Genomic DNA, 15,003 nt, shown 5'->3' with positions numbered 1-15,003 from the left:
TCAGACATTTTTTTCTCTTTAAACATCTCAAAACTCTTTTAGAATGCAAATAAGATGCATTTTTTTATACATGTATGACACCATTATTATATCATTGCCCACCTTATTGCCTGTTAGTTGAAGTCCTTATTGTGATGACAGTGACTGACTGTGTTGTGACGTCCCTCGGCAGCACGTTACCCAAGAAGGAGCCGGTGTCTACCGCTCGCCCAGAGCTCTGAGGCCTCAGCTGGGGTTAGGGGCGGTGACCAGGCAGCCTGCCGCCAAGACGAGAGTTCAGCAGACAGGTCAAAGGTCGGCCACAGCAGCCGGAGCGTCCACACAAGGCTACCAGGACTCTGCAGGTGAGACGGTGATCTTCATAGTCCAAAGTTCATCTTCATGTGGCGTCAGCATGTTTTGTATAATTTGTTCATAGGAAGAGGAAAATAATCTAACGTGCTCATGTTGTAAACATTCAGACCACTGTGGGAAAATAACTTTATGAGAGTTTTCTCACCTCTCTGCATACTTTGCTATTCTGTGCACATCCCGTCAGCTTGTTGTCGAGCTGCAGAGAACTTATCGTCGTCTTCTTGCTGAATGATTTACCACACTTTTTTTCTCCCTCCCGGTCGTGCTTATGGATGAGGCTCGGCTTTTGGCACCTCAACTCTTTGAAGTGCAAAACATTTCATAGCAATGTAACCCTCACATCCTACCGACTCGCACTGCATATTTCTACTTGCTCACATTATAAGTTTCAATCTAAGTCAGTTTCCACAAATGGGGATGTCTTATTAATGTCGTAACGTTTATCTTATTAATAAACATATTCATTTCCTCACTGAATGGAGCTTGCTGTGTGTTTACATCTACGTGTGTCGCCTTAAAGCTGCTGTTCTGTCTGTTTTTCCTGCAGGTCGTAGCACATTTCCTGTATATTCCCTCCCCTTCCCTGTAACGTTGCAGTCGTTTTTTGAGAATTGCCCACTGCTTCTATAATATCGAATATTTTCCAATCCATCTCCAGGAGAGCAGAAGAGATCAGGAGACAGAGGTCCAGAGACCACCCCCAAGAGCCTCCTGCTCAAACCAGGCCAGTCCGGTCTCCGTCCTCCGGGCTTCTCCGCCCTGCCAGCTGCCCGTCTGGCCACCTTTGGCTTCGTCCGGAGCTCCAGCGTCTCGTCTGTGTCCAGCAACCAGTCGAACGAAAGCGCTCACAGTGATCCCTGCCGAGCCTCTCAGCGTAAGTTGCACTACTTAAGCTTAAGGGAGTTCCAGACGAAGATACTTCAGACGTCAAGCAGCGCTGTCTGATTAAAAATGATGTTCCACAGTCGTTTTTTATTATATCTGCATCTCCTTATTGTTCACCGGTAGTCGCGGCTGCCCCTGCTATCCTCAGTTACTATAGTAACAGCCACTCGCTTCCTTTCAATTTTCGTTCATTTTTCACAAGTAGGCGCTGAAAGCTGCTGCAGCACAAGGGCTTTGATGAAGAAATCTTCAAGTCCCTCTCCTCCCTCTGCTGCCTCTCCTCAGCCTGCGTACTGCAGCATTTTATCTAGATCAGATCCTGGTACCCAGCCCAACACCACCTCTCATAAACTTCCTGAAGCCTTCAGTCAGAGGAATCAGTGCTGGTGAAATTCAAGCTGATTATCTCTGCGTGTGGAAGAGAGATATAAGAAATGTGTCAGAAGTAGCTGAGTAGTTGTCAGTAGAGACGTCATTTTTTACAATAGAGGAAGGCATTTAGGGAATCTGTGCAGGGTAAACTGAACAGTATGTGTTCTGCTTCAGAGTGGAGCCACTGCATCTTTATCTACTCGTAGTGCTGACGCAAACCAGCTATTGTCTGAAAAATGCTTAGGCGTACAGTAAAGTGATCTTCTTCCTTCCTGTTTGTCCCATGATTCTCAATGATTTAACCTCAAACAGCTGCACGGAGTCGATGTTTACTTCTTAGGTTCTTTCTCCACAAATCTAGACTGATCAAATAAAATTAAACGACCTCAAACCTCAAAGACGTTTAGATGTCTAAATAAGCTGTTTGCTAAACTCAATTATCTACTGTAGGGCTGCAGCTGATGATGAGTGTCATCGTCGTTTAATCTGCCGATCATTACACGATTAATCGATCAATTGTTTGGTCTATAACTTAGACCTGAGTCTTCAATGTCTTTTAGGCTTGGGATCTCTTTCCCATAACATTTTGCATATTAAACTGGAGCTACAATAACATGTACGGTGGCCTGTAAGGCCATGTATAAACAAGTTGGCCACGTTAGCCTGCCTCCTCTGGGGGGTATGTCAGTTTTTCTTGCTCGATAATTCAATGTGGCTCGCAATAATGTCGGTACACTGGGGATAAAAATACAGATAACTGACACATTTAAACTTTTGTGAATATCTCTGGGGACCCCCTCAGCGCCATAGAACCCCTACTGAATTCCCAAAGGGGCTCTAAAAAATGTTAAGAAATGAGGAAAAATGCTCATTACAATTTCTGAGAGCCCAAAGTGACGTCTTCAGATTGCTTCTTGGGTCCAACCTACAATCCAAAACAAAAGACCAGCGAGTGTTTGACATTTCTGCTTGAAATATGACAGAAACTATTAATCTGTTATCAAAATAGATGGCAATTAATTTTACTGTTCAACTCATCGTTACAGCTCTATTGTCTACACGTTTCCATTACTTTTAAGACTGGTCTATAAGCTCAGGCAGAGTCTCTCTGAGTATCCGTACCGGATGTGCTGATGATGAGTCGATGCCGTCGCCACATTTGCTCCAGCCTCAGACGGCTGACTCCTGCCTTTTCCTGCTCTCCACTTTTACCCTTTTAATCCGACCTGCTGGATTCAGACGCTTCCTTAAGCTGCTGGTGCAGGCAGGCTGCTCAGACTGGAGGGAAAAAAAGGAAAACAGCTGTTGTCTCACGCAGGCTGTGCACCAACCACAGTCACTGCTTCATATGGCGGCAGCAGTCTCATCTTCCCTATTTATAATCTCTGAAATGAAGAAGTGGTGCCGGTGGCTGCAGCATGTGGCGAAAAGAGAGAGCTGCTTTCACCCCGACACCTCTGACCAGCCTCTGTGGATCTCCTCAAACCATCACCGCAGTCGAGCCAGATAATGGTCTTCCTCTCCTTCCTCCCCGGTGTCCCTCCTAAAAGGCTCCAATGTACACGTTACTGGGTTACTTTGTACCTTTTTTAACAGTGCTTCTTCAGAAAACAACCACAGGTCAAGATGGCGACTTGCCGTCATGTAAGTGTGGTCTCATCTGTCTTCTACTGCCATCATTGTCTTTGTTAGTTTCTCTGTGGAGCTGCTGTTCAGTTCCTTTTTCCGCAAACTTGTGCTGAAGAGAATAGATGGGTGTCTACCGGATAGTAAAGCACTTGGGAGTAGCTCAGGCAGCGTATACAGAACTGGCAGCTTGCATATCAGCGCTCCCCTCCAGGCGGTTGGCTCAGACAGCGCCGCTCTATTAGTATGCCGCCGTATGCCCTCGGACGCAGCAGCGTTCAGCGGGGATTCACTCCAGCAGAACGTTGTGGCTGGGAGTGAGGACATGCTCTCAGAGCGGAGGATTCAATAATGAACGCTGGTGACATATCGGATTCGTCTGTCCAGTTGGATCATCAGAGCCTGTTCTGAGCTCATGATGTTGGACTTGGCGTATTTTAGTTTTTACTGTTGTTGAAAGACTCTAGGCTATTTTAAAGGAGCAGTCAGTGTACAGTAAATGAATCATTTAAGTTGTTTATCCTGCAGAAATGTCAGACATTCTTTGTTTCCAGATCCTCCGTGTGTCTGTAATTCTGTCTGTTGATGTTCAGACAAAACAAGCTGTGTAAATGCTGCTCGGTCCCTGTTTTCTGACGCTCTGTAGACACGGCGTCTCTGCTGGTTACTATATACTTCATAATCCAACTTTGTGCTCTGGGCACCAGCTCCAAGTGAGCCTTCACCGCAGTTGAAGCGGCACAAATCTCTGTGGCATGTTATGAATATTAAGCCCTCCGTTCCTGTGGATCAGTCGCCTCCCTGTCGCATCTCGCAGGAAGAAATATCACCAGCGCAGTTTTTTTGACAGGAGAGTATTCTACAACCCTCTGGTGACTGTGGGGCCATGCTGTCTGTCAAGCTTGTCTTCTCAAGAGAAGATCTGATCAAAACCGGTGAGATGAGACAAAGAGCTTAAACAAATGGCTTCATAAATTTCATCTCAGCCAAGTTAAACACGTATTTGTTGCCTAGAATGTATCTGGAGGGATTTCAGAATATATAGTGTCGCTTCCTCTTAAGAATACACCGAACACCAATATTTGTTTTTTATTAAACCATGCAGGTGCTCTGAACAGATTCGTCTGACAAGTTGACTCACCAAGGTCACAACGTCATGAGTCGTTCTGGTGGCGCCGAAAGTTCCTCAACTAACTTGCAGTGAAGTAGAAAAAAACTCATCGGGGTAAATTACAGTCGGTCTGGATCACACAAAGTTTTGAGTGAGCCATAGCTGTATCCTATTAAAGATTTAGAACTCCAGAACTGTTCTGATTTCAGGCAGTCTGGCCTTCTGCCAGTTTATAATTTCACATTGAAATGATGGCACATGGAGCTAAGCTCAGACTCAGAGCACTTTATTCTACATTTGTTTTCATCTAAGTTGTCAAATTTTGTGAAACACACTTTCTGCTTTTTGCCTTTTTCTGGTCCATTTCACCTCTTTCACCAAAGTCGTTGAAAACGGAAATGTTCTTAGCTATTTTAAAATGATTTTACTTTGTAGAAATACACAGACTTACATCTGTCATTCCTTTTTTGTTCCTTGGCATAAGCATGTTTTATAATGGGATGCTAAAATCACAACAATCTCTGATTCATTTCTCACTTTTTAATGTAAATATTAATATGTTTAATAGTGCACGAGGTTGGAGGATTCCTTGTAGACCTATAATTCACATATTAGTTCTTAATCTATTTCATATCCAAGAAAACGTTTTTATAGCTGAATCATCCCGATGAGAATTGATGCTGAATTGAGTCGAATCATATTAGAAATCAGTTGAATTGAAACCTTGTGAATAGAAACGGAATCGATACAGGAAATCGGTGAAGGCACCCAGTTCAAATAATGAACGTATCGTAATGAGTTACTCTCTGATTCCCACCCCCAAAATGTACAACATAACAGTGTTCACACTGGTGTCCGACTGCACTTTTATCCTGCACCACCTGTGTATTTCTGTCAAAGAAATGACAATAACTCATGTTATTCAGGTGACTTTTTATCTGTCTGGACGTGTGTAGCTCCAATATTTGCATCCCACAGGTCAGACAGCTTAATGAGAAACGCCAGCTTTAGATAAAGAATGCTTGTGAATCAGTCACCAGTGGAGTGAAGCCCTTCTGGCCTCACACTGATCAGAGGACGCTCACAGCAGCGGGTAGATTCTTACTGTACACCCAGGTTCCAAACAGACATTTAGCAGTGTGAGTCAGCCTCCAGCTGTCTCCTTCAGACAATCTGCTTCCTGGCTCAGCGGCCTCCATTTCAGCGAGATGCCTTTGGGAAAATAAGCACCTGCTGACTCTCCCAGGTGAGACGAGTTACTGTGATCCCGCCGGAGGTTTCACACAGGTCCCGGGCACGCTCGACGGCTTTCTAATCTGAGTCTGTTATGATGTCGACACTCTTTTTGTGTATTCTACTACAACAGCTTGAGCGATCTGCCGACTTATTCGGAATAATCAATTCAAGGCCGCAGACCTGTCCTTCCTGCCTCTTTGAGGGTACTGAGTTACCTGAAGGTGCAGCATGTGTCAGCACTGATATTGATTGAGGAGCTGAATATTTCATGATAGTAACTGGAGCTTCACTTGCCCTGACAAAGTAAGCCTAAATGCTGAGTTCTGTACATAGTGCAAGAATCCAGAGACAGTGCACAGTTTGTATAGAATTATATGAAACAAAACATCAATGACGACGTGTAACAACCCCGAGGATCCTCCTTCCGTTTGTTCCTGGTGATGTCTTTCTGGTGGGCTTCTCGATGAGTTTGTCTATGAATCAAAGCCTTTCATACCCACAGAAAGCTAGAGGCACAACAACAACAGCTGTTGTGAATAATTAAGGTGTTTGCAGGATTCTGCTTCCCTCTGTAAATTTCTCCAGTTCAGAGGAAAAGACACTCTCCATGGAAAGACGGAGATCTGCTGGTACTTGATCCCTAAAAACACAAAGGAAATAAAACACGGTGCTTCTCACTGACTAATGAGGAATCCCATGATCCTTTTACTGTTTTCTAACTAAAAGTCAGTCAGGTAATTTCAGCTCTAACCACACTTACAGTAATGTATTTAAGCACTGCGGGGCCTATAACTGTAGCCTATGAATTATTAAAGGGGTAATACATTGACTAATTAAAGCTGTAATTTCCCCACACAGCTTTGATCTTTACAAGCAAGACCCAATATGAAAAATGCAATATCAAGAGCATATTATGCAAAGTTGCGTATTTGCTTTTTTTATCGTGATTACTGTTTAGATGAGAAGGATTAAATGTCTTTAGAGTTCATTGTCCGATATGTCTAAATACACAGTACAAGCTGAGAGGTGCTGAACATTTCTACACAATCTAACAATCTAAACAATGTAAAAAAAACGTGGAGTGGTTGAAAGCAGATGCCAGTGTTGGACCCACTCACACATTCCTGTTCAGACTCAAAGGGGCCTGGAGCGTCTGCCAGCACGCATTAGGCAAAAAGGTATGAGTATGGGTATCGGCAGATATCCAAAGTCAGGTATTGGAATCGGATCGGAACTGAGAACAAGTGGATGAGTGCATCTCTACTGCACACTGTCCCAGCAGCAGTTATAGGATCAAACCCAGGAAACACTGCTTATGTAAGAAAACATAAAGCATGAAGCATTGATGAGGGACATTTTTATAATACTCTGGTTTAATTGTGAAAGTGTGTAGAATAAAATCTGTATTTCCAAACAAACCAACAGAAGAATCTTGCATAATTAAACAGGAAATATTAATTACATGTTGGAAAAGGAGGAAAGAAGTGTGAATTTATCTAATCCCACCCCATCAAACCATGAAACACTACCTGTCAGCCTCCCTCAGTCTGGTTATAGCCTTCCTGTGAACGGTAACCTCATTTCAACACTTTGACACAATCACTGCCTGTGTATTTCTGTTCTCTGACGTCCTCTCCTCCCCTGCAGATCTCAGCAGCGGCAGCGATGACACGCCTCTCCACAAAGCGACACCGCCCCCCTCTGAAGCCTCCCATCCTCAGAGCCGGACTCAGCCCCCCAACGCCCCCATCCTGCAGCGCCGCAGCCTGCCGCCGCAGCGCAGCTCCCCGCTCGGTACGTCCGGTAGAAACAGGCATTCTTGGTGCTCAGTTTTTCTGCACACGTCTGTGTAGTGATGTCGCGAATTCAAGGTCACTCTGGTGCTCCCGTGACCCTTGAGATCGGATGTGTGAGCGTGTGCTGGCAGGGATGTTAGACGGAGGCGGGATGTGGGGGTGAAAGAGCTGTCAGCACTCAAACAGCTCATGGCGGCACATTCGCACATTAGTATTCATTCTTCAGTTACTGTCAGAAAGATTTATGTTTTGAATGTTATTTCTTCTCGATGACGGGGTGTTTGCAGATGCTGGTTCGCTGGTGTGTGAATGGGTCTGTATTCTGTTTGAGACTCATTTCATTTTGCTACGTTTTCCAAAATTAGAAGGACCATAACACCGCTAACCAGGCAGGAATGAAAGAGTTTATGGATGTTAGCTCCCTAACCTGCTTCAGGCACTTCATTTACATATGAGTCACTCAGGCTTGTGGGAATTTACTTTGTGTTTAAATGGCTCAGCCAAAAACTCACCTTCCTCACCAGGGTGTTCAATGTTAACTGTGTTCAAACAACAGGGAAAAACATACAGTAGATCCTTTAAAGGCCATCTGTATGTACTTTCATTTGAGTATAACATTTGTTGTTGCTTTGTTTCGCTTTTGTAAAATCCTAGGAGCACTGGGAGTACTTCATAAAATCCTCTTGAGGAAAATACATTTGTATGGCCATCGCTGTTTCACATGAGCAGCACATTTGTCCATTCTCTGCAGGTGTTTATCTATACATGAAATAACTCATTAAAAGAAACCAGGAATTAATTGACCAAATTCTTATTTATTGATGTAACAAAAGGTCTGCACAACACTGTGATCCTTCAGCTGTTCGACTGATTTTATCCCCGTTGACAGACATTAAGTGTCCACTGTTCATCTCAGATTTCCTGTTGGGGATCTGATAAAACAATCTGAAGAAAGAGGAAAAACAGAATGAAAAATAAGAAGCCTAGAAAACTCCTGCTGCAGCGAATCTGAACTGTTGCTCAGCATTGCATCACAGCGCTGATACAGTCCCGTACTCTGCTCCCTCTCTGCTGATGTAGGCGTCCTTGTATGTAGCCGGTGCACCTTGTGGCCTGTGTTGGCATCTTTGCAGTGAATGTGGAGTATCGACGCCACCCAGTGGTCACTGAGTGTATTTCTGTGTCAGACAGGAGCCGACTCAGCTCCCTGCAACACAACCTGTGTGAGCAAATGAGGCGGCAGCTCCAGCTGGTGGCCACTGAACCACACTGTGCCTCATTCATAAGCTTTCTCACTTCAAGTTATTTCAGAAGATTTTTCCAGAAGCAAAAACTTCTGTTTTCTTCTGACTTTTTTGTTATTTACACCGTTTTCATTACTCAAACAGGTAAAAACTCTCTCACAGGACCGTAAGTTGCCTTGCTAATGTTACCTTGTCCCCCACTGACCGAGCTCCTGCTGCTAAAGCTAAAAAATACTACTCATTACAAGTAAATGCTCTTCATTTAACATGATGCCTAAAAGTGCAGAAGTATAGTCAGCAAAATAAACCAATAATCCCAGAAATAATCCTACTCATTATACAGAAAATGGGATCTTTTATGTATAACTGGATTATTATCGTCTGGTGCATTGTTGTGTAAGCAGCATTTAAAATGTGGTAGCAAATGACATTAAGATCAACAATGCATAAAGTAACCATAGTTTATTATTGATTAATTATACTTAAGTCTGCAGAAATAGGTAGTCATTTATAAACTCTATATGTAGTCTGTAAAGTAAATTGGTAAGTTATAAAACATAAAAGCTTTGTTTTCTTTCGCTACAGCCTCGAGGAGGGAGATACAGAAAGACGTAGAAGCTGTGTTGCCACCAAAGTCGTCTCCTAAAAGATTTGCAGTGGTTTCACCCAAACCACAGTCTCCTGGTGAGTCCTGTGTGTGTGTGTGTGTGTGTGTGTGTGTGTGTGTGTGTGTGTGTGTGTGGTGTGTCTGTACATACACATATACTGTATGCACATACAGTACAAGTGTGATATTGTGTGTGTGTGTGGCTTGTTCCAAAGAGGTGCACACGGAGAAAGCAGCACTCTCGTCCTTCTGCCTCGACTGTCTCTTTAAGATGTACAGTCTCTCTCTCTCTCTCTCACTTTCTCGCTCACTGCCTGCTGTCGTCATAGCAACAAGCCACAGTGGCTGTAATGCTGGGATGGCTCCTTTGGTAACAGTCCTGCTGGGTCAGATTTCCACAGCAAGTCAGCACTTTGTCCACTTCTCAGAAACCAGACAGACAGACCGAGTCTCAGGACATGAGATAAAATGTTTACCACACACACACACACATGCACACTCGCACACACACACAAACGCACTCATATCAAAGTACACTCATATCTGCTCAGTGTGATTGTATCGAGGTGAGAGAAGAAATTGTCTGAAGCAGTGAGGAGAAGTGGATACAGAAAGTGTGAAGGATCATTTGTCGCTGTGGGAGGATACAAACCACCGAGGTTTCAACCAGTCCACAGTTAATTTGTTTGTGTGTGTATGTGTGTGTGTGTGTGTGTCTTCTAATATTATCTGCAGCGTAAATCTGCTTTTTGGTGTTGCTATTTTAGATCAGCTAACGACCAGCCTTTTTTTCATTCCCAGAAGAACACGGAGTACAGTTCTAATCCAAAACACAAAAATAGTCCTTTCAAAGGGATATTAAACTAAAAAAGCAGAACCTCCGTATTGTAAGATAATAATCAGCATCTTCCGTGATAGATCACTTAGTCGTGATCAGAATTGTTGATAAATATTGATCTGCTGACTGATAATCAGTGCTGTTGTCATGTTAGTCTTCCTGTTCGTAACAATTCTTTACTTACAAACACACTGAGTAAAAAATGATTCTGCACATTTTGTTCATTCCCCTGCTGTCTGTTTCTATAGTGCGTGGGCGGACAGCAGCAGCAGCAACAGGAGGTCCTGGAGCGGTTCGGACTGAAAGGGCCCAGGAGCTGGACCGGGCTCTGATCCAGCAGCTGAGAGAACGTTGTGAGCAGCAGGCCCTGCAGCTGGAGAGCCTTCAGGCCCAGTTGAAGAAAGCCTCCCTGTGCCTGGACGTCTTCAGCATCACCACCCAGCACTTCTGTCAAAAGGTAGGCTGCAGCAGAGATCTGGGATCTCTGAGGCGAACCTTGGTCTTTCTTTCACTTAAGGGGCCACATACAATGTTTTTTAAAAATCACAATTTTTCTGTAATTGTGCCAGAACCTTAGTTGTATAACTGGTCCAAAACCACAAATATATTCATATTGCAATCGCAAAAGACAAAGAAAAGCAGCACAAGCAAAACATTAAAAGTTAGAAGCTGGAACCACAAAATGTTTTGTATCTTTGCCTGAAAAATGACTGACACATTTATATTGTTTGTAAAAATAAATGCTGATGATTTTTTTTATTTGTTAACCTAAACTGATAGTTTCAGCTCTGTGTCAAACACACTGTGGTCGCCTGTTCTAATGCTGCACGCTCTGAACTGCAGCTTTTCTCAGTTTTCTGATCTCCAAGATTTGTGATCTCAGAAAAGAATCCCAAACTAGCCCTCGGCTGTAATTGTAAAAATAATCAGATAAGTTATCGTACAGATGTCATGAACTGGAGCATTTTCGTGCATTATTACGTTTGATGCTCAGCAGGGAACAGAGTTTGCTTGCAGCTGCATTATTGTGTAACGGTAGTGTAACTTCATGAAGTAAATGTACCCTTTATAGTGACGGATGTTCATGTTTCAAATCCCTGACAGTTTTTTTTTTTTTTACGCCGCACTGAAATAAACAGACAAAGTGGATCTCTTACATTGGGACGTACATGTGAAAACATAAAGGAATGTTTTGGAGAAAGATTTACAAGGTGGTTTCCTTTCCTGGAAACTGGGTCCGCTTCACAATGGTTTATCTTCCTATGATGCATTTTGCAGCCATCCTCCGCGCTGATAAACACAAACCTGCTGCCTGAAAATACAAAGGAGGAGCTGTTGCAGACTTCAGAACGCAACTACAAAGTGTGACGAGTCCAATAGCTCAGACGACACCTGCAGCACCTGGCCTCTGTTGTCGGCACGACTTTGTTCACAAAGCAGAAAAAAGAAAAAGTCTCTTCTGCCGTGGCTTCTTGAATATGCAGCAGGGATCTGTCAGCAAACCTGTTGTCGGGGATTCTCAAAGGTTTTTTTCCGCTGCGGCTTTTATTAGCATTAGCGTAGAGATGTGTGGCATTTCATGTTGGTTCCCCCTTGCTGGATGAACAGATTTTGAAATGTATTTCAAAATCTGTGGTTTGAGGTGTCTCATGAGCATTCTCCCGTCGTGTAAGATAATCTCTGAAGCGGTTTCAGAATCGGCATCACGCAGCTCCTGATGGTACAGACTTGTCTGCACACTGCGACTGAGTGTGTTCTGCCTCTCAAACCTGGTTTAAGCATTCGTCTCTCGCCCTTTCCTGGTCCTCTGCTTGCGTTTCATCCATTTCCCGGCCCCACCCACGGGTTCTGCTCAACAGTGGGAGATGATTAATGAGATTAGAGCTGCCTGCCTGGTCCTCGCTGTGCTTTTAGTGAGAGTGATCGTCAGACACTGGCAGAGTACCCACCGAGGTCTTTGGAAATACGTGCATCTGAGATATACCTGCAAACTTTGGAGGGGATATGTTCTTTGAAAAATGACCGTTACTGCTCGTACGTGTCCTTGTTCTGGATGGCTGATGAGCCTTTTAAAGGTTTAATGTTTAATCTGGAGGTCATTGCTTCGGTCAGAACTATATAGAGGAAGTTATTTTCTATTGATGTGTTTGCTCTGTCAGTGAAATTCCTGCATTCAGCTATTTTTCCCGAGCTGAGTAACAGAGCAGATAATTGGCCACATATTGATCATCTCCCTCCCCGTCATCTCCTGCTCCACTCTTTTTATTTTTTCTCGAAGATGCAAAAGACCGACATGTGTGTGTGTGTGTGTGTGTGTGTGTGTGTGTGTGTGAATCACTCCCTGCCATGCGTGTGAATGTGATACAGGGCGTGTTGCTGGGGGTTTAAGGGGAGGGAAGGCACAGAGCTGGGCAGGCAGTCTTTGTTCCAGCAGGGGATAAACGCCGGTCGCAAACCAGGAAACGAGGTGAGGCTTCGGTTTTTCCCATCCCCATCTCTCCTCCCCTCTCCTTCCTTCGCCTGCTTCCCTCCCCCCTCTGCCTCTCTCTCTCTCTCTCTGTATCCTTCTCGCACTCGCATCTGTCACTTCTGCCTCCCCGCTCGGCTCAGGGATGCTGCCGTCTGCGAGCCTGGTATGGGCCATTGCTGCTGTGGCCTCCATTTCCTCCCTCTGCACTGTCCGGACCGAACGGTAAAGGCAGCATCTTCTGCGGGCGGCAGCCTTGTTTCAGCCCCGAGGATTCCTTTATGTATGTGTGGTTGTGCGCATGTGTGTGTCTGGACGGGGGGGGGGGGGTGTCTATGCGAGCGTTATGTTCAGTTGTTTCCTAGAGACAGGGCTGGTGGAGAGAGTCTAAAGCTGTGCGTGATTGTGCTGAGTCAAAGCAGGTTTATCTGTCGCACCGTCCCTCTCTGTGTTCTCTAAGAGGTCGCAGGGACATTACATAACATGCTAAAGCTGCTGTGCTGTATGCCTACACGTGTTTGCCGTAATTACAGTATGTCTGCATGTGTAGCTTCTGGGTGATTACATGCAAGGAGAAGTTTAACATAGGATGCCTTTTCTGTCGATGCTGCTGAATTTCTCACCTACAAGACGTCGCATGTTTGGTTTCTCTTATAGAAATCACGTTGTAGTTGCAGCCTGTATGTTTATAGGAGTCTGAATCGCTTCAGGACTGAAAAAGTCCAAACAGAGAGGCGCAGCTGCTCATTGGAAGCATTTTATGGTCCCTCTGAAACTGGGCTGATTACACGGACGCAGACTTTGGAGAGGTTAATTAACTCATGGTCTCTTCTGGAGAATGAGAGTCCTTGTTCGTCTGCGATGTATCATGGAGAAGTGCAAAACATTTGAGCATCTGTGTCTTTTCTCTGTTTTATATCACCGTAAGCACAATATCAGCGGCAGTGAACAGCATTTTTTTTTTTTTTTTTTTTTTTTACTATTTTATTACAGAGCTGAAAACTGACCAAAGAATCACAAAGATAATCAGCAGCATAATCAATAAGGGAAACAATCAGTTGCAGCTGTGAGGATGTTGCCTTGGTGATACCTGATGGGAGAATTCGAATGCATGTCACATAACTCCCTGGAGGTCCGACTCGAGAGCGGGGGGGGGGGGCGTCTGGGCCGGACGGGGGAGATGATGAGTAGGAGCAGAGGTGGAGCTGAGGAGTAAGAAATACAAAAAAAGAAAACAGCCTCTGAGCATCCCTCGTCCATCATGAGGTCACGGCAGTCTTTCTCCGTCCCTGATGACCGTGTGTTCCACCTCTCAGAGGCTGACATCATCACTGCCTGCACACACTGTACACTACCTCATACATATTTCACCCACTGCTCTCTGTCTTTCTCTCTCTCTCTTTCTCTTTCTTTGTTTCTCGCGAGCACTTTATCTGCTGTAACAGTGTGTGTCGCTGTCTTACCGCGCGCTCCGGGTTGAGATCGATACTCATTTAACTGTCTGGTGTTCACTCCTTTGTGAGTAAAATCTGATCTGAGGGTGTCACATCATGAGGGGTCCCCAGAGGGCCGGCGCAGATGTTCGCGCACGATTATTTTTTCGTTTCGTACAAAGTTTGAAGTTTTTTTCGCAAATGCCGTAGGTGACTCTTACCACGGGGCATTCATTGTAGCTTAATGTGAGAACTTTATCTGCCGTGATCCATTGTGAACTAGAGGACGCGCTGATGGCGAACTGTGGTGCTGCGGAGAAGCTAATAATAAACAGAAACGTTACAAATATTCAATACTAAATACTCTTGACGTTGCTCTAATGGGTGGGTGTAAGTTTAACAGGCTGACCTGCAAAATAAACAACCTAAAGAAATGGCTAACAATCTGGTTGCAACGGAGCTGTTATGAGGCGTACGAGGTATAAACACACCCATAATCAAAGATCATTTTCAGACCAGGTGTGGTGATACTACATTTTTTGGTAAAAGAATCTGCACTTGAGACAAACATGCTGTAGGGATGTCCTTGTTGTGACGTGTACCTGCCAACTTTTCAGGTTTAAAAATCTTTCCCTCCTCCTCGTGTTTCCCTGGTTCCTCTGGAGTGAAGCCCGGTGGCTCGGTGACGAGCAGTGTCACCGAACAGGTCCTGCTGCTTTTGAAGCCCGAAGAGTGCTTCTCTCATACACTGGGTGGACAAACTATTACAAACACCCAGTCCTGTGTGTGTGTGTGTGTATCAGTTGCACCACAGGGTTACTCTACTGCAGGTGTTTCAAATCTATTGGTACAGCCCTGAGGTGTTCACTGCTGCATGTGTTTGCATTTCAGAGTGAGAGTGCCATTGTGAAGGAGAGGGAACTGTCCCTGGAGCTCGCCAGAATCAGGGATGAAGTGGGTAAGTGGGATACAGTGTGACAGATATGGAACCACAGGGAGGAGAGAGGGCAGTGAGTCACGCACCGCTTACTGCA

General features: G+C 44.6%; 1 protein-coding gene across 2 annotated transcripts in view; it reads left to right on the top strand.

The window, feature by feature from the left end:
- mtus2b (microtubule associated tumor suppressor candidate 2b) overlaps positions 1-15,003 on the top strand; it is a 29,519-nt gene that overhangs the window by 8,141 nt on the left and 6,375 nt on the right. For both annotated transcript variants that reach the window (XM_030395671.1, XM_030395662.1), the window contains exons 3-8: positions 173-344; positions 1,013-1,228; positions 7,232-7,378; positions 9,210-9,308; positions 10,318-10,526; positions 14,861-14,927. In XM_030395671.1, the coding sequence (XP_030251531.1) occupies positions 173-344; positions 1,013-1,228; positions 7,232-7,378; positions 9,210-9,308; positions 10,318-10,526; positions 14,861-14,927 (910 nt within the window). The remainder of the gene's footprint in view (positions 1-172; positions 345-1,012; positions 1,229-7,231; positions 7,379-9,209; positions 9,309-10,317; positions 10,527-14,860; positions 14,928-15,003) is intronic.

Source organism: Sparus aurata, chromosome 2 (genome assembly GCF_900880675.1).
Source record: "Sparus aurata chromosome 2, fSpaAur1.1, whole genome shotgun sequence".
Taxonomy (NCBI): domain Eukaryota; kingdom Metazoa; phylum Chordata; class Actinopteri; order Spariformes; family Sparidae; genus Sparus; species Sparus aurata.
The sequence above is the reverse complement of the archived record's forward strand: the minus strand, read 5'-3'. Positions and strand labels throughout refer to the sequence as shown.